Source organism: Sturnus vulgaris, chromosome 8 (assembly GCF_052056855.1).
Source record: "Sturnus vulgaris isolate bStuVul1 chromosome 8, bStuVul1.hap1, whole genome shotgun sequence".
NCBI classification, from domain to species: Eukaryota; Metazoa; Chordata; class Aves; order Passeriformes; family Sturnidae; genus Sturnus; species Sturnus vulgaris.
Genome location: NC_142250.1, coordinates 7671671 through 7690093, shown reverse-complemented (window position 1 = coordinate 7690093; position 18423 = coordinate 7671671). Strand labels below are relative to the sequence as shown.

Below are 18423 nucleotides of genomic sequence, written 5' to 3'. Positions count from 1 at the left end.
CCTCCTTCAAATGCAATCTGACAGCCAAAAGGCCATGGAGCCATAGCTTGAGCCACATCTAAGGCCTCCTGTTCCCGCAGTGTGACCCACTCTGGGCAAGGGACCGTAGTGGCAAAGTGAGCACAGCTCTGGTCACTGTGTCACTCAGGCACGTGATGTGGGAGAATCACAATGTGCTACTGATTCCATCTCTCCCCACTTTTCCAAGTTCTTGGTGGCAAGGTCACTTAGCTTAGACACAGAGCTCGCAAGAAGTGCTCCTGTAGTTTTCTGCACAATGAATTCAAGTGTGATTACATGTCCCAAATCATGTTCTCTTAAGGTTTAACTGCATGATTTGTGGAATTTCTGGAGCAGCAAAATTGCTTCCTCAAACATTTACTGAGCATGACATGGAGTACAGAGGAAAGATTTAACGTTAAAAGCATTGACCTGGCAAAGCTCTTTTGACAAGTTCTGCCCTGAGCTTTCCTTTGGAAGATCTGAAAGATTGAATGGCACCAGCACAAGCTCCTGCAGGGGCCTCTTGCCAGCAGAGCAGGGCTGTCAGCCGTGGAAAAAATGTTGGCACAAGCAGCAGCTTAGCCAGGGCAGCAAATCAAGAGCTGGCAAGAAGCTGATCTGAAGGCCAAACCTCTCAGCTCCTACCAAGAGGGTTGGAACAGTTCTTCATTCCAATGAGGTGGAGTGCTGGATACCCCAGCTCTGTGTGAGGACTGGACGCAAGTTTGCTCCCACTGAGTGCTGTGATGGTTTCTGCAGGAGCTGTGGGCTCCTGTGTGTGCCAGACACAATAAGGAGAGAAGGAGCCAAGTGCACTTACACAACTTTGCCTTGAGCATAACCTGGCCTTGACCAAACACACTGAAAGGTTTCCCTTTTGGCCCATTTCTAAAGATGTCAGATCAGCTGTTAGATGACTCAGGTTGGTTTGGTGCCAAGGAATTTCCCTCAGAAATACCAGGTTTGTCTTCCTCTCTGCCTTCCCCTCAGCAGCCTTGGGGATGTTCCTATGTGAAGCCATCTATCTAACACAGTTTGAGACACCTTAAAACAGGACACTATGGAATAAGTTGTCTCATCCAACATGTTCCAAAAATTCTTTTCCAGCAATAGGAAATCAAAACTAACAGATGAAAGTAGGAAAAAAACAACAGATTATTAACAAACAGAATGCCTACAAAGCAAGGAAAAACAAGTCAGTAACTCCTGGATATCAAACAGTCAGACCTCACTGTCCTCCCCACTTGAACAAAGACCCAAAATGCCAGAGGAAAATCCCCCCATGACGTGCGTTACAAGATGTGCCGGGTTCTCTCTCAGGAAAAACAGGAGCTGTCACGGAGCAGTTCGAGCAGCAGATGAAAGCTCGGTGGCTCGTCCGGTGCCAACTTTCTCCCAATGGCACAGCTCCATGGAACGGTCCCGGCAGGTGAAGCAGCTGGGCTGGAGCCCCTCGGTGTCTTTTCTCCCTGGCACGGCTCAGCTCACAGACTCTTGCGCTGGGAGCGGGGCCGCTCCACTTCTGCCAGCACCATGTGCCTGCTCTTGGACAAACAGTTTTCTGCCAGGAGAGCCCTGCATGCTGTTCCACTCATCTTTCATAAAGGCCATCCAACCAACTCCAAACACTCTGCCTACAGCAGCTTTCCACACAGGGCTGCAGAAATCCAGGACAACTGCAAGTGAGTCTTGGAAGGGTTTTGTCCTGTTCCTGCCAGCAGAATTCTCCATGATCTGATGCAACTTTATTCTGATGGAACATGAGAGCTGAGAGTTATTCTTAAAATATTTCATGATGAGTAACACGCCTTGGGAGCATGAGGTACAGGGCTGACATGCGAAAGCATGATCATATCCTCCAAAGTGACCAGGTAATTGTCCATTTTATTACTCCTTATTTATTTCACACACTAATAAGGGATGCCAAGATTTTCGTGGAGGCAAAACAGGCATGGGATACGCTACGGTGACTTTCAGGATCAACAGGGCTGGCAGTGACAAAGCAGGCAATCTGCTTCATTGTGGGCCACTACAGAGCTACAGCCCAATGTGGGTTTAAGTAGCATGGTATTATTAAGAGCTCCTTTCCTGCATGAGATTCAAAAAGATGGTCCCAAATGATCTTCTTGCAAGCATGCAGTAAGGAACTGATCCAATGAACATTTGACTTTGGCAATTACACTCTTCCCTTTTTTCTTTTGACAAAGACACTTGAGGTTTTTCCCCACTCTTCCAATGCTGGCAATCGCTGTTTCCCATTTACTGTTTTTCGCCAGAGAGTGATGCTACAGCTGCTGCTTTGAAACAAAAAGCCCTGACATCTGGATATCTTGAAGGAGCATGAAATGCCTGTTAAGTGTTAATATTGGAAGCTACTCAGATCTTCACGTACCAGGACTCTGAAGCACCAGCAGGAGGACCAGGCATCATTCCCCTTTGTGGATGTTCATGTTTCTAGTGTGCAAGAGCAATGACTTTGAGGAGGGACAAAAATGCCCCTATTCAAACAGTAGGTGTGCAAGGAGATGTGAAGTTGCACTGCCTTTTCTTAGATATTTGGGAAAGTTCGAAGAGAATATTGGGACATGGAGAGGGTCCCTAATTTTGTCTCCAGAGGAATCCCTCTGCTGGTGATGGCAATCCTATAAGCTCACAGACTAGTTTTCCCTGACACCTGCCACCCTGCCTGGGCTTTACTAGGCCAGGACTAGACCCATAGCTAAGCAAACACATAAGAGTTTGACAGAGAGTTTTTCCTTCAGAAAACCTAATTAGCACTGTCACATTCATTTTCTTCTGTAACATCTGAAGCTGGCAACTGTGAGGACTTGGCTGTCAAAAGGTTACAGTTTGCACTGGGCTCAAAACTGTTTTTCCCAAAGGCAAAGCAAATTGAAATGTTTGAAAGTTTAAAAGATTCAAATGACGATGACAGGAAACTGCAAAATAATTACTGGAAAGGCAGCATTCTCAATGATCATGCAGCCCACCAAAAGCTGGAGCTGAATCCAGAAGTGCTTGTTCCAGCTATTCAGGAATTCATTACCCTGTAAGCACTGATCCATGGTAAGAAATGATCCAATACCCCTGGGCTGAATGGATTCCAGGCTGTGGAATCGATTTGAGGAACAGTTGACAAATGTTTTTGACCTCACAGCCCATTCATCCTTCTGCATACATGTTCCAAACAGCGCTGTTGGTCTGCTGTGCTGGGTAAATATACATACAAACGTCTTTTCCAAAGCAGTGCATCTTTTCCCATGTCCTCTTCTTACCTATGAAATTGTGATTGAAGACACCTCAGGGCCAGATCTGAGGGAGATTGCAAAGGAGCAAAGCTTTGGGATTTGGGCACACGTCTCTCTGTTTCTTTCCTCAGAGCGCAGAATAAATCTAACTAGCAAACTTTAGACTATAGAGGATATTTTGGGTCCGTTGTCCCTCAAACATGTCAGTGGGTGCCCCCCTTGTAATTCCAAGAAATAAACAGCAGTAAGAAACAAATGACACCAAGATAACAAGGCCAAAGAGGAAGAGGAGAAGCAAGTGAAGAAAGAATATAATGAAACACGGGTACATCGAGTGAGCTGCACTCTGATAGCCTCTACACTAGTAGATCATGGACGCACAATCTCTTCTTGCTTTTTTTTAAATAATTTTATTTAAACTATTAAGAAAAAATAATCAAACTACTTACAATTAAAACGATAACCTCAAAATTTAATAGATACAATAAAAACACGTTCATTCAAACCTACACCTAGTTATATGTACGTCTATAAGTATAAAGAGTAATGAATAAATCCCCCTCTTCAATCACTCTTTGGAGAGGCAGCAGCTTCTTTCTGTACCCAGAGGAAATAGAACTCTTCTGGATGGGAGGTAAGGACTTTGCGGCTCAGGGAAGAAAGGAAGTGTCCAGGGAAAACTTCTGTGCAAGAGTGGAGCCAGTGAGGTCTGCAAAATGGAGACACAAAATGTAACACAGAGGCTGCAGTGAAAACCTAAAGCATCTGAAGCTCTATATTTCATGGAACACATATCCTGGAAACTTCTAAATAGCTGCACAGGGAAACATGCTCCTGCCAGCAGCCACTTGAGGCAGGACAGGAGCACACCCTGACCCACTTGCACAAAGCTCCCAGGGGAACACCCTGGCCTCTGGGATGCCCTGGGACAGCACGGAACCCAGAGCCCTGTGCTTTCTAGCAATGGCTCAGCTGCACATGCTCCTCTCCCTGCCCCACAGCTCAGCAACCCTACAGCTCCATAGGGCACTGGGAGCAGCAGAGCTCAGGGCAGGGGACAGCTGCAGGACAGAACTGTTCCCTGGCAATGTGCACAGGCTCTCCAGGCTGGCACAAGACCCTTCCTCCTGCCAGACAGCCGCCCAGCTCCCACCTTACCTCTGTGTGAGGCTGAGCCTTGCTCAGCCTTCCCCTTGTCCTCAGTCTGCAGTTGTTTCAGCCCCCTGAGCATGCCATGACTGTGAAGGGCAGTGGAGAGAGCAGGGGCAGATGCACGCCCTTCTTTAGTATTTTGTCGGTTTTGGCACAGCTAAAATGTCAAATCCGGAGGTGTCCATCTCAGCACTTGGTCAACTTTCTGGAGAACATCCATCCTTCACCAGCCCAAAATGCTGGAGAGGTTTTTCCGCACATGTGGAGGCTGGCTGGCAGCACGCTTCTGCAGCTGGGTGCCCATCACCTCGTGGAGGGCAGAGGCAAGCCTGGTGACCACAGTGCGGACATTGGCGCTTCGGACAGGCAGCGCCTTGTTCTCCAGCAAGGACCAGAGCACGGGCAGGGCGTAGCGCTGGACGACCTCAGGGCTCCTGCCATAAACGCCTTCCACAAGCACTGCCAGGACAGAGACACAAGCTCCTTAACCACCAAGCTCAAGGCAAACCAGGATCTACCTCTGGTTTTGCTTCTTGGAGGCCTCTCTGCCTAAGAGCAACAAAATAGCACACAGAGCACCACGATCCAGAAATGGACAAAGCAGCTGAGCCTCCCCAACACAGAACCACCAGCCTCTCAGGACTAATTTCTCCAAACAGAGCCTTGTAGCTGTGGCAGGATTTGTACCTTTACTAGATCACTTCATTATCTGCTTCTGCATCAAAAGACTGATGCAGTGAGCAGATTAATGACTGAAATGTCAACTTGCCTGTTATTTCCATTAGGAAGTTCTTTAAGCCCACACTGAAGATTTGGAAGTGCACTGTACAGAGACAGTTGAGAGATTTCTAATGTAATGGATAATTCCATTTTTGTCACCGTTGATATCAAGTGCCAAAGTCTAATCTGGCTCTTCCCTTTGCTCAGTGGCAAATACCAAAGGACAGTATTGGACTACACTTCCAAACTCCAGCCCACCAGAGATGGGTGCTGCTTGACAGTTGGATTAGAAACATTAGTGGCCAGCTGGTGTCTTTGGCAGAATGCTTTTGTGGCTTCCAACAAACACCTGTTCAAACCTCAGGGTGTCTTAGATAACTACCCAGACCCCATTGTCGTGGCATTTGTCCGTTTCCATATGTTAATGGCATTTCCTCTTCCATTGTTAATCACATTTTTTCTTATAATGTGCACTGAAATAGCAGAATAGAGAGAAAAAAAATGCTACACCGTGGACTAAAATTTAACCAAAGCACGAGTGTTTTCTTACGTTCTCTCTGAAGCCTGTTCCCTGCTCATTTCCTGAACTGAACTATATCAAATACAGACTTAAATTTCCTACCAATAGGCTTCTTGCATGGCAGATTTAGCTGAGAGATCAAACTCTAAAATGCTCTGCGGACCATTCTTAATTTGTGCACAGGCAAAGTGTTTTATAGCAGCCACTTCTTATTCTGTAGTGGAAGAGACTTTACTTTTTCTATGCTGTTAATCCACCAGCAGTCATCCACATTTAAACAGCTCCAGAAAGTACCCAAAACCAATTCTGCTAAGTAGAAAAAGGGTTATGGTACCCATTTCAAAATGGGAGTCAATTTCAGTTTAAATGCAATTAAAGACAGTGGTCAACACGGTACTTGAGAAACCACTATCTGTTCAGACTAATCTCAGAGAGAACAACTGCTCTTTCTAAAGTAGTCCTATTTTATGTTTCATTCCTTTCTTTGAAAAGGAGATCAAAATAACTCCAAAAATAAATTCCCTCTTCATGGAGATCTACTCGATTCAAATGCTCTTCAAAGGGCCTTTGACATTTCTAATCACTGAACATTGTCCTTCTGAGATTCCAAATGAAGACACAAAGTGTATCAAACCTTGCATTTCAAGATGCTGCCTCACTTAGTGGATTTAGCCCCAGTTCAAGCAAGGCTATAAATCTTCTCTACTATATATTAAGATTATCATTTTCCCATTCCTTGGCTATTGCTGACATAGCAAGCTCCTCTGAGGGATCAATTATCAGCTGCAATTGTAGCATTTTGGACAGCAGTGACACAGGAAGACACTGTTTGCACACCTTGAAATGCTCAGTCCAGTGCCACTTGGACAGCACAGACAGGGAGCCTCAGCACTCTGCTTCTGCCCCTCTGCCCCCAAAGGCTGCCTTGCACCAAATCTGTGCCTCTAATATGTGTGTTGAGTTTTGACCTAAGCTGTGACCCCAGGCACTGCAGGGTTCAGCCTCAAAACTTTCCAAGAGCAAAACAACAATCCCATGAGGACAAAAGAAATGGATCTCCTGCAACAGCACTTGCCACCATTTTCCCTGAAGAATCACAGATGTCCCTGAGCTTCCAAGAGAGGAGCCAGTTCGGGTATTTTTAGCCCTTCCCTTTCCTGCACGTGGCTTCTGAGATACCCCAGGGAGAGCTCAGCCCCCAGGCCGAGCGCCGCCCCCATCTCAGGTGCTGCACACCTCTGCAGCAGCCAGGGAAAACCTGCCAAACACACCTGCCATGGGGATTGGGCAGCAGGGACAAGCTCAGCACCTCCCCAGTTGGAGCAGCTACTCTACTCTCTATTCACAGGAGTTCCCTGTAAATATTCCCTGGGAAGACCTCTTGACTTACAAGGGGAGGCCATACCTGTGATACGCACTGTGACCTCCAGCAGAGCTTGGCCACTCAGTTGACTCCACTGGTTGCTAAACTCTTTCATCAGTGATACTTTATCTACAAGAGAAACACACATTTCTGCTCACTCTTCTGAGGTCATAGGAGAAAAGAGAGTGGGGAGGGAAAGGGCAAGGGCAGCCTCAGCTTATAAAATCAAGTAAATTTCTGTTGATGTTTGAATCCTTTTCTTCTTTCCTTCCAGCCTACCTGGGAGGGGTTTAAATTCCCAAAGAAAATCTCTCCTTTCACATTTGTAAATGCAACATTCTCTGCTGTACCAGGAGCTATGTTAAACGTTTCCCATCACGGACCTCAAGACTTCAATCACAAGTAAGCAGTGAAACGGTTTTGCATTGCAGAGTAAGCAGGAAGAAGCCCGGACTTGGGATACAGAAAGGCACTGAATCAGGTAGTCCATGAGGTCACAGAGCAGCTGAGGTGGAGAAAGTAGAAACTGCCCTTGAAGATCTGCATCTTCAACTCTCCATTTTTCAGGCATATTTCCACAGTGCATCATTTTCAGAGCTGACATAAATCTCTGCAACAAAGGAATTTAGAGCAGCCCTTGCCTGTGTAGGTATTTGCTGCAGCCATCCTGCCCCATGCAAAACAACATGTGTAAGAATGTATAACTGACAGCTGGATTTCTATCTGTTAGTTTCAAAGAAATGAAATTGGTGAATCATAACTTCCCCGCTGAAAAAAGGAAGACAAAGAAGAAAGGTGGAAAATAGGCAGCTCATGCCTATAATGTGGAGCCTTCCAGGAGGCTGCTCTGCAGAAGCTCTGATGGGCCAGTGTCCCTTCATGCCAACAGCAAAGCTCTTCATCTGGGAAATCAAATGGAATCCAAGCAAACTCCAAAACCTCCTTTGCCTCTGAATTGCAGAAAAGCTGTTGTCCAGGATCTCCTCTCCAGACAAGCAGCACAGACCCAAGGGCTCCTGGCACTTTTGGGAAATGCTGATGACCATTCAAGCCTGTTGGGATCTGGTGCATAAGGACTGCACCCCCACAGCTTCTAGTGGATGTCACCTGGAGTGTTCCACAGGCACCAAGAGCTCTCAAGGCACTCAGTGTTCTCTTGTGTCAGAGGCAGAGACACAGTGGGCGAGAGTCCATGTCAGGGCTCAGCCTTACCTAAATGAGCAATGGATGCTTCCAGCGCATTCACAGCTGTGGCATGAACCCCAGGGTCCTTTGAGTTCAGGTTCTTCAGGATTCCTTCCACCAAAAGGACGATCACCGGGTTCAAGGCATCTTCCAGGATGGCAATGATTTCTGCCAGCACGTCCAGCGCCATCTGCTTCACTTTCTTGTGTGTGTCAGATACTCTCAGGAGAAAATAATCAAAAATCTGTGAAGAGAACAAACAGTATGAAAGCTGGATTATAATGTTCTAGTTTGAAGAAGGGATGTAGAAATGAGCATTCAGTATCCAAGAAGGGTAAACACCATCTTTACCAAGTGGAATAGAGACTCGGATTGAAAGAAGTAGCCCGTGTTTTGCCTGTGCAAACAGGATGGACATTACAGAAGTATCCTTTTAAAAATATTTGGTTTAAACCAACTCAGCCTGATACTTGTCTTCCCCATCCAAACCCATTTTTTGTCTAGAGAATAATTGCCATGCTTTCAGTGGCTGGATTCCCTTCACTTAACCCAACTGCGACTAGGAGACAGCAGAAGTTACACCAATGGAAAATTCTGGCATCTTCTGATGAACAGCATCAATAGGCACCTGCCAGACAAATGCAGCTGGACTGAAAGAACTTGTCCTGAAGCCTGGACCTCCATTAAATTGGTCTGGGTCAAAGGGACCAGCCTGTCCCAAACAGCCAGGAGGCAGTGCCAAGACACACTGAATTAACTTTACTGCTACAGGCTTGGGAGAGGAGCTAAAGGGAAGGAACAGTGAAGATACCCTACATACCTGGACAATGTGAGTGGTGACGAGCTTGGGGTGGTTTTTGCACAGCTCTAGGAGGAGTGCCACTCCTTCCAGCCGTGCCTCAAACCCCTTGGCTTCCAGGAGATTGTAAAGATTCTGGAGCATCTCCGTTTCATCCCTAGCTGGAGGTAACGTGATCTGGGCTTTTGGACGGTGGAGGAGGCGTCCTTCAGAGGTCGAATTCACCCTGGAAAATCAAACGAAATTACAACTTGTTGGTGACAATACCTACAGATAATTGTGAGCAAAACATCTATGGGAGCTTTCCTAATGATGTGATTTCAAGCTAGAAAATCATGAGGCTCTGAAAAACCACATGGACCTCATGACAATCCTTATGGGAGTCAATCTGTAAGTAACATCCTCGCCAGTGCTCACTCAGCAAAACCAAGGATGAGATGCATCTCATCTATCTTCAGATGGCTTCCCAGGCACACATTGCTTTGTGGGGAAAGAGAAACTCTACTGCCAAGTTTAAATGCCTCCTCTTATGGGAGATGTGAGTCTTCTAATAAGTAAACTCATCACTCTGGAGAAATGTCTCTACACAGGCATGACAATCTAGAACAGGAGCTCACATGCATCTGAGCAGATGAACAGGGGCATATCTGAAGCATCCAGAAAATCAGTAACACAGATAAAAACAGAAGACAGACATCCCAGCACAACACTCACATTAAGTTTGCATTCCTAGAGACTAGATCCACAGCTTCATAAACCCACTGGGAACAATTCTCCTGGATCAACCTGTCTCTTCCATGAGCATGGGAAGCTCCTAGCTATGCTACTGAAGCATGTGGTCCTTTGCTGCCACCACTGAGCATGACAGAGCTAAATAAATCCCCTCTGTAGTCAGGGCAGAACAGGTACAAGTAGCTCTGCCACTGTCATGAAGACACAGCAAGGACCAAATTCCTTTCTTCAATGCAGATTGCAGCACAGTGGGAAATCAACCAAACATGCTGTCCATCAAGCAAACTATATGAAGGACAGAATTATCAAGACAAAAAGTCCCCATTGAGACCACTGTTGGCCAAAGTTGCTCAGGATTTGCCTTGCTACTTACTACTCAAACTTGGTAATGTTGGAGGGTAAGAAAAGCATGGTTCAGCCAGGCCAAACCATTTGTACGGGAATGGTTGGTTTAGGGAATGGCATCATGCTTTCTAGGCTGGGAGATCTCATCAAAACACCCATCTGAAAAAACTCCACTCAGATGTAAAAAAACCCTGGTTGAATTGACTTGTCCCAAGTCAGGCAGTGGAAATATAGCCCTCTCCTAACCACAACAACACTGCCCTCAACACTGCACTGAATTGTCTGAGCTGCAACCAATGGGTTCCTTTTGTCGCCTAATGTTCTCTCTCCAGAGAAGTTTGTTCAGTGCAATGCAGAAGTAGACATTTCGTGCCATAGAGCATTTGTAGGGAAAGGAAACAATCTCTGGCACAGGCCATCACTGCTAGAAAGATTTTCCTGAGGAAGAGACATGTCCAGCTTGTCATGTGCTTTGTCTCATCTAACAAAAGTGCTCAGTACCTTTGACTAGAAGGCAATGTGGCCTGGGGCTTCTTGGAGCCATCGCTCCTCTTCTTCACTGGGCTCTTGACAGTTGGGCATTCACCCTTCTGCTCTTCCATCCCCTACAAAGACATAGAGAAAGCCCCATCAATCTTTAGAATATTAAATAGGAAATTGCCCGTTTAAAACACAAGTTAGAACCAGGATCACTTCTAGCAAGGCTTAGGGAAACATTTCCTAACTGACAGAAGGAAACAGGCCAGAGAATCAGTGATGCCAACACTCTGTTTGCAATAGCTCAAGGCAGGTTATGGGTGATGAAATACTGAGCAGCAGTCTAAAACCCAAATGCATGAGTCTTGACTATAAATGGGAAGAATGCAAACTGGTTGGCAACGAATGTTCATAAAGGAAGCAGCAGAAAAATTTGGACTCTTTGGGGAGTGGTCCCATTATGTTGGATGGTGATTTGGTTCAACCTGGCTCTCCCTTTTCCCGCTCAAAGGCACAATCCCTTCTATAAGGTAGATAAAAAAGAATAAAATTTCCCTCCAAACAAACAAATCATTTTCTACTGAATGCTGCTGAATTCACCAAGCTTCTACCAGCTCCACAAGGTTTGACAGCAAGCAATATTCCCAAAAGACAGACAGTAATTGTAATAATTAGGATTGACTTGGACAAATTTGCATTTTTGGAAATTGTCTTGGCACTACTACTTCCAGTGTCTTTTGCAAAGACTTAATTCTCTTCAGAAGCACTATTGTCTTTTAATTGCTTTACTGGGGGCAGAGTAGGGAGAGCGCAGTGGGGGAGTTACACCCAAATGTAAACTCATTTTCTCCTCTACTGCTTTCCTGTTTGTGACCATTATTCAAAATATTCAAAACCCCACTTTTTTAACTAATAATATCAGTTCCTTTGTGGACTGCAGATGAAGAGGGTGGGGATCCACAGCTCATTCCCAGGAGCAAAATGATTCAGCAGAAGAGGAATGAGATAGACAGACTAGGTATGTTTGATCTCCTATTAGCAGTGGCAACACCTGCACAAAGGAGACATTTCTCCTGCCTAGCACTTACTTTCTTCTTCATTCTTCTCAGAATATCTTCCAGGTCACAGGGCGGAACGGATCGTTCCAAAAGCTTTTTACAGTTTTGGTCATTCAGCAACATCTTCACCATCTCCTGTCCATAATGCCTATGGAAAGATGAAAAGGAAGGCAGGAATGCAGGAAGGAAGGAAGGAAGGAAGGAAAAGGAAAAAAAAAGGAACAAAGAAAGGGAGACGGTTAGCAGAAGAGGCTGATGCATTAAACTCATCAGGTGCAATCCTTGCATGAGAAGGCATTACCTACTCAGCAAAGAGAGAGCTTTACCACTACTTGTCACTCTGCAGTGCTGTCAGCTGAACAGAAGAGGCAAGAGGAGAACGTGAGGCAACAGAAAAATACCATTTAACTCTGAAACTGCGGGTGTGCTTCTGTGGGATCAAAGGATCCCAGGGAGCAAGCATAACACGTCTGCTTTCTTATCAGATCCTCTTAGCAGCACCTTCCTGCCATTTGCAATGGCAATACAATAACAGTATTTGCCTTTCTTGAACTAACAGGGAAGCCAGAACAAAACACCTCATGCTTCCTATTGGTAATTCTATACTATATGTATGCACAGGGGCAGCTAGTTCCTCTTCGTTCTTGGATGCTATTAATGGGAATTTAATCATCACAGTAAGGGGAATTTGGTGGCTTTGGTTGATTTTGCCACTAGGAACACACATTTCTCTTCAAGAAGAAATTTAGAGGTCATTAAACCTCAGAAGACAGCATTAGAGAAATCTGCAGAAAAAGTTTAGAAAGCCTAAATATATTAGCTAAAGAGCTCTGAAATGTTTCTAGGAAAGTCTCAAGTTAATGAGAAATAGATGTTTGGGATCCTCCAGTGATGAATATTAGCTAAGACTTTGGCTTTGTGTTGTGCACCTAAGACCAAACAAAACTATTTGAGTGGCTAATCGGAGCTCTTCTGATCTCAGGAAAGAGTCCTTCAAGTCACAGGAAGTTGGCAATACTAATTTATATTGGACACCCAGTACAGTCATTTCCCCAGGCAAGCCAGAGCAGTGGTCACAACACCAAGCCTGACAGAGCTCGAGAAGCATTTGGACAATGCTCTTGGGCACATGGAGTGACTCTTGGCAAGTCCTGCACATGGCCAGGAGCTGGAATCAATAACCCTTATGGGTCCCATACCACTCACCATATTCTCTGAGAGTTTGGCCTTTATGCACACAGTGAGGTAATTTTATATTTTCTTCAGTTTCCACTCTTTTGTGGTTTTAGCTTTATAGACAGACACAAAAGAGTTTTCCTGTCTCAGGAGGTGAAATGAAGATCATTACCTTGTGTCCTTGTGACAGTCCTGAGCAAGCGTCCCTGCAGCGTGCGCCAGCCTCTCCGCCCTGGCTGTGCCTGGGAGCTTCGTGACTCCAATTTTCTCCATCAGGGACAGGAGCAGTTTGGCCGCACACTTCCGCACCTGGACGTGGCGGCTCCTGGGAACAGGAGAGCAAACACTGGGGCACAGGGAGAAGGAGCAAGAGCAGCACAGGTCTTGGCCAGAGCGTGCTCCCTGTCCTTGCTGGGGGAAGGAGGCCTGGGCTCGCCCTGACACTTTAGACACCCGTAGAAGGTTCTGTCCTCAGACAAACTCAAAGTTAGCATTGGACAGAAGGACTGTCTGCAAGGAAGAACAAGGAATGCAGTCTCCCTGCACTATCTGATACTCAATTGCTTTCCCAATATTTACTCTGAGAAAGATTAAAGAAAGAGATTACATATGACTTCTTTAGAAATGTAAGACAATTCCTGTTGACCCATCAGAGGGTACCCACTACACAGCACTGAAGAAGGACTGACGCTCCGTCCAGCCATTAATCTCCAAATTTGCAGAGCTTTGCAAAACAACAAATGAATAGAAAACATGCTGGTGGCTCTGAAGTTGCAGAAAATACAGCTATACAGCCTGTTTCTTCTCTGAGGCTTGGCAAGGGATACATCTGAACGTTTTAATATATTGCAAAGCTGATGAATGAGTGGCAGTCATTTTAGACTGGTTCTAGAGAGTGGCAATTACCAGGCCCAGCACAAACACTTAAGGCAGCATTTGCTTCAGCTGTCTCCTGGCAGTCGGCCTGTGAAGGCGCCTGTAAAGTGATTCATCATCTCAAGGCTAACACGAAATATCAGTTTGAATAGAAAATAGAGCTCTATGGCCAGGACAGTCATACAAGCCTCCTTCTGGCAGGAGCTGTACCTGCTGTGCAGCCTGTGCCACATGCAGCACATTGTCCCCCATATACTCCATGCTCCATCAAGTCCCCTCCCTAGTTCTCAAGTTAATGCAATAATGAGGATGCATGGTTTTTCCCAAGGCCTCTGTGCTTAGTGCTCTGAATTATTAAAGAGTGATCACACCTGCAATTGCAATTGTTCCTCTTCCCACAAAAGCACAAAAGAGCAAATCCTTAGCCTTTGCAGCCATTTTCTCTTCCCCACCATTCATCACATTTAGACAACTCTGACAGACTGGGAGAACTCCAGGAAGCAGCAGGAAGCAGAGTCAGAGGAGGTTTAGGTTGGAGATCAGGAAAAGGTTTTTCACTCAGAGGGTGGTTGGGCACTGGAACAGGCTCCCCAGGCCAGTGGTCACAGCACCAAGCCTGACAGAGTTCAAGAAGCATTTGGACAACAATCTCAGGCACATTGTGTGACCCTCGAGGTGTTCTGTGCTGGACTAAATGATCCTGATGGGTGCCTTCCAATTCCCCATAATCTACAGTTCTGTGATTCTGAGAACTCATAGGCGGCAGGAGGGCCAAAACTGGGGACAAGAGGAAAGGATGGAGTTGGATTAGAGAATCCAGACACTGAGTTGACAGAAGATGAAGGATACAGGACCCTTCCCTCCCACTATTCCTATTCTTTCTCTCATCCCTTCTCCACCTGCACACAGGAAGCTGAAAAACATCACTGAAAGAAGAAGAACCTACCTGACTCCACTGTCCACAAGAGCCGTGATTGCTCGTGCAGGAGTCACATTGTCCACCATGATCCCCAGGGTCTGACTGGCTGCTTTCTCAACAAACTCTGGGCAGTTACACACTGCCTTGAGAAGGACCCGAGCAACCTCATCCACCTCAGAGTCCATGTCCTCCTTCAAGGTCATAAAAAACTCTCCCAGAGTGACAATGGCCGAGTGGGACACCTTAGACCGGAGGTTGGCCACCTAGGGAAGTCATGAGGGGAAACAGAAGAATCACCTTGAATAGAAAACCAGTGGCCTTCGACAAAAGTCCCAGGAAATGACAACATGTCCCACTGTGTACAGAGGAACATGAGAACACCCAATGAGCAGAAGAGCACAGGCACAGAAAGGCATTTCCTCTGGCACCTGCTTACTTCAGGCATAAAAGAAACCCCATTTCACTGAAATGTTCTACTTAACCCTTCTATAATAACATGTGCTTTGATTTTAGGCTCTTTTATGTGATAAACAAAGAACCAAATGAAAGCAAGTGCTGCGTTCAAATCACAAAGGCACAAGTCATAAGGATAAAAGAGTCACGTGCACCTGTTCAAAAAAGCTACACCAGCAGGTGAAGCACTCAGCCAGGAAACAGAAAACACAGACTCAGGTCTAATAATTTGCAGTGTTGAATTGCAGCTCGGGCAGAGCTTAGAACGCTGGCAAATAACATAATTAGTGGATCTGTTTCTGCATTTGCACATTTCATTCTAATGGCAGCTCACTCAAAGATGAGTGTCAGATAGCCAACCTACCGGTAAATACAGCTACATGTACACACAGATCCTACAGATAGCTGACAGACATTAGAAATAGAAGGTAGAAAAACAGAAATGAAGGTAGTCCCTGAGCACACATGGAGATGAACAAGCACATATCTACCCTACACATCGTGTATGAAGCACAGGGGACAATTCAGAACAGTGTCCTCACCTCACTGGTAACAGCCAAGCAAATCTCACGAAGTCTTGAAAGCAGGACCTCTGAATGGGACCCAGCCAGGTGTTTGATGATGCCCAGTCCCTTCTCCTTCGTCTCCCTGAAAGGCAAGTACCAAAAAGATTTATTTTTCTCTCCAACTGAGAACTAGGAAGCAACCCCTGCAATTACCAGGCTGGCAGCTCAGTCAAACAATGGGAGGTGCTTTTCAAGGAGTACTTAATAAAATCGTGGATCTCATTTCCACAGGATGCTGTGGCATTCAAAAGCATACACAAATCCAAGAGGCAAATACAGGAACTTCAGAGTCTTCATTTACGGCTGTTTTAGAAGACAGCCTTTCAGTAATCTCTAGCTCCTATTGCATGGCTTCCTACAAGCTGTGAGACTGGCCCATGCTGGGTTTTTTTGTCTCATCCCTCTACCTGTACCTAAGACAAAATCTCATCGGGCTGTCACTGGGACATTTTCCTTCTTTGCCAGCCCCTGCAGGCAGTTCAGCTGTGAGAGTCTGCACTGGCACTCTGGAGCTGAATTTCCACTCTACAATCTAGGCCTGTCTGTCACCCACTCCCTTCCACTCCACCTCCACATTCGCAAACAGCATCAGAATGTCCCAGAAGATTCCACACCTGGGCAAGAATAGTCAAAAGTCTGCCTTTTCCCAAAATCCTCTACCTAAAACAATCCACACTACAGACACATGTCATTTAAAAGGTGCAGACAACTCTGTCTCTCAACTCTTGCGCTGTGCAGGCCTGGAGCTACAGAAAGGTGTGTGAGGCATCAGGGCTGCTGCACAGGGCTGGTGACAGATCCCACAGGCAGTCCTGAATGTCACCTGGACCCCCCCACACCTGCAGAAGCTCACTGCACCTCACAGGCCACCAAACAGAAATGGGGAAGACAAAGCAAAGGAAATGACTCTGCACAAGGATGTGGCAGATGTGGCAGATTTTTCTTGCTTATCCCAGTGTGAATGGAGTCTTTACCCCTGAGTGAATGAAGCATCCACCAGTGAGTGGATGCTAAACTCGACATCAAAAAGACAGCATCACCTAACATTTGTAGGCTTATCACATCTGGGCTTCATTCTGTCTACTTTTGGGACACATGGTGAGTATTGACAAAACATCCTAGGCCCATATGAAGCAGTGAGAAGGAAGTTCAATTCTAAAAGTGCAAGATTCCTAGACGATTTCATTTCTTTCTCCTTCTCTTCTGCCATGACCCATTCAGGATCAATGACAGGCTGTGAGACAAGAAAGCACAGATCAGTCTATTTCTCAGAAACAGCAACTCCCTGCAGCTGCTTCTGAGATCCACATGCAATAGGTCACAGGGAGACCCTGTGACCTGACATTGCTGTCATCAGTGGGAGCAGAGAGAAATCTGACTCAGTCCCACTGGGCCAGTGCCTCAAGGCTCCCAAATCTCTACAATCAGAACTGCTGCCATCCTGCTTCTGCCTTCAGTTAGCAAATCATCTCGTCCCACAGCTTCCTCTCTTCCCTCAAGATGTCCTTTGCAACTCCACAGACCAGCAGGCAAAGCAAGGAAACAGCACAGACCTGCTGCAGCTGGAGCACAGCTGCATTCCAAGGCCAAGAAAAGGCAACACTCCAGTCTTTATCCCCTCACAGCTCTGAGGTGGTTTCACAAGTGCCCTTTGGCCTTCTGGGCTGTCAGGGCTCAGAGGCACTAGCAAGATTCACTTCTAACCTCCCTTAACGCTAAGAGGGAGACAGAGTGACCGGGGCCTTTCTTACCAGTCATCGCTGTCGAGCAGGGAGAGTGCCTCCCGCAAGGACTGCTGTGGATCAGGAGAGGCTGTGTCCTTGTGCCCGTTGCCACAGAGCAGCTCCTCTCGGCGCTCGGCACCAGTGGCCGTCTGCGAGGTCACTGTAAGGAGAGGGTCAGCCCTGAGCGCTGCAGCCCCGGGCAAGGCACCCGCCATGGAGCGGCCTGCAGCCCCAGCTCCCACACACGATTCCATGTGTTGCACACTGGCACTGGCTCACACACTTCCCTGCACTCTGCCACCTTGGGCTCCTTGCTTTCTGACAGCCGCCCCAGCTGGGCACAGCTCCAGGCTAAACCTGACAATTGCCCACACAGCAATTGCCAGCTCCCAAGTGCCACAGGTAGCACAGCCAGCAGCAGTTCCTGAGGCAGCAGAGCTCCCACTCCCTGCCACACTGTGCCCTCCAGCGGGACTGGCTACCCCAGGAGGGAACCCCCAGGAGCCTCTCTTGTCCCAGCACCTTGATTGCCTCCAGCCCTGAGGACAGAGGCACTCTGCAATTCCCTGAGGAAGACCTGCAGCTGCCTCGTGGCAGCACCAAGCCAAGCGTGAACAACCCAGCCCTGCTGGGCCCGGCTGAATCCTCATGGAACAACTCCCAGGGAACAGCCATACCTGACCCTTCACACCTGACAGCACCTCTGCTCCCATTGACTTCAAATATTCTAGACAGCAGGTAGCTGAGTGCCCACACATGTTAGCCTACTATTGGGAAAGAAGGAGTTTATAGATTTTGTTCTTTCCTAACATCGGGAATCTTTACAGTCTCCAAGGTACACACTGGCTGTATTTCAAACAGCTGAGGTGAAATTTATTTGCCGTCAAATGGACGTGTGTGCATACTCTGCAATGCCTAAGCTTTCTTTTGTGGAAAAATGTAATTTCCAGTCTAGATAATACATACAAAAGCTTTCCAAATGCAAACTGAAGATAAAAACATTCAAATAGAGATGTAAATTGGTGACAGATGCACTCTCTTGATAATATGTTGTCCTGGGTTTACTGTAATTAAGGTTTTTTTGTTAGGAAAAAAAATTACAAGGTG

The 18423-nt window shown here is 46.5% G+C and overlaps 1 protein-coding gene across 1 annotated transcript; it reads right to left on the bottom strand.

Annotated features, from left to right (window-relative positions):
* Window positions 1-4398: 4398 nt before the first annotated feature.
* Window positions 4399-17531, bottom strand: LOC148222975 (TOG array regulator of axonemal microtubules protein 2-like). Its single transcript, XM_088168644.1, has 10 exons — window positions 17344-17531; window positions 15569-15674; window positions 14601-14836; window positions 12951-13103; window positions 11633-11750; window positions 10569-10672; window positions 9012-9216; window positions 8219-8435; window positions 7049-7135; window positions 4399-4862 (listed from the first exon to the last, which is right to left on the bottom strand). Exons 1-10 carry the CDS (start codon window positions 17529-17531, stop codon window positions 4627-4629), a joined length of 1650 nt encoding a protein of 549 aa, XP_088024770.1. The 3' UTR covers window positions 4399-4626.
* Window positions 17532-18423: the final 892 nt, after the last annotated feature.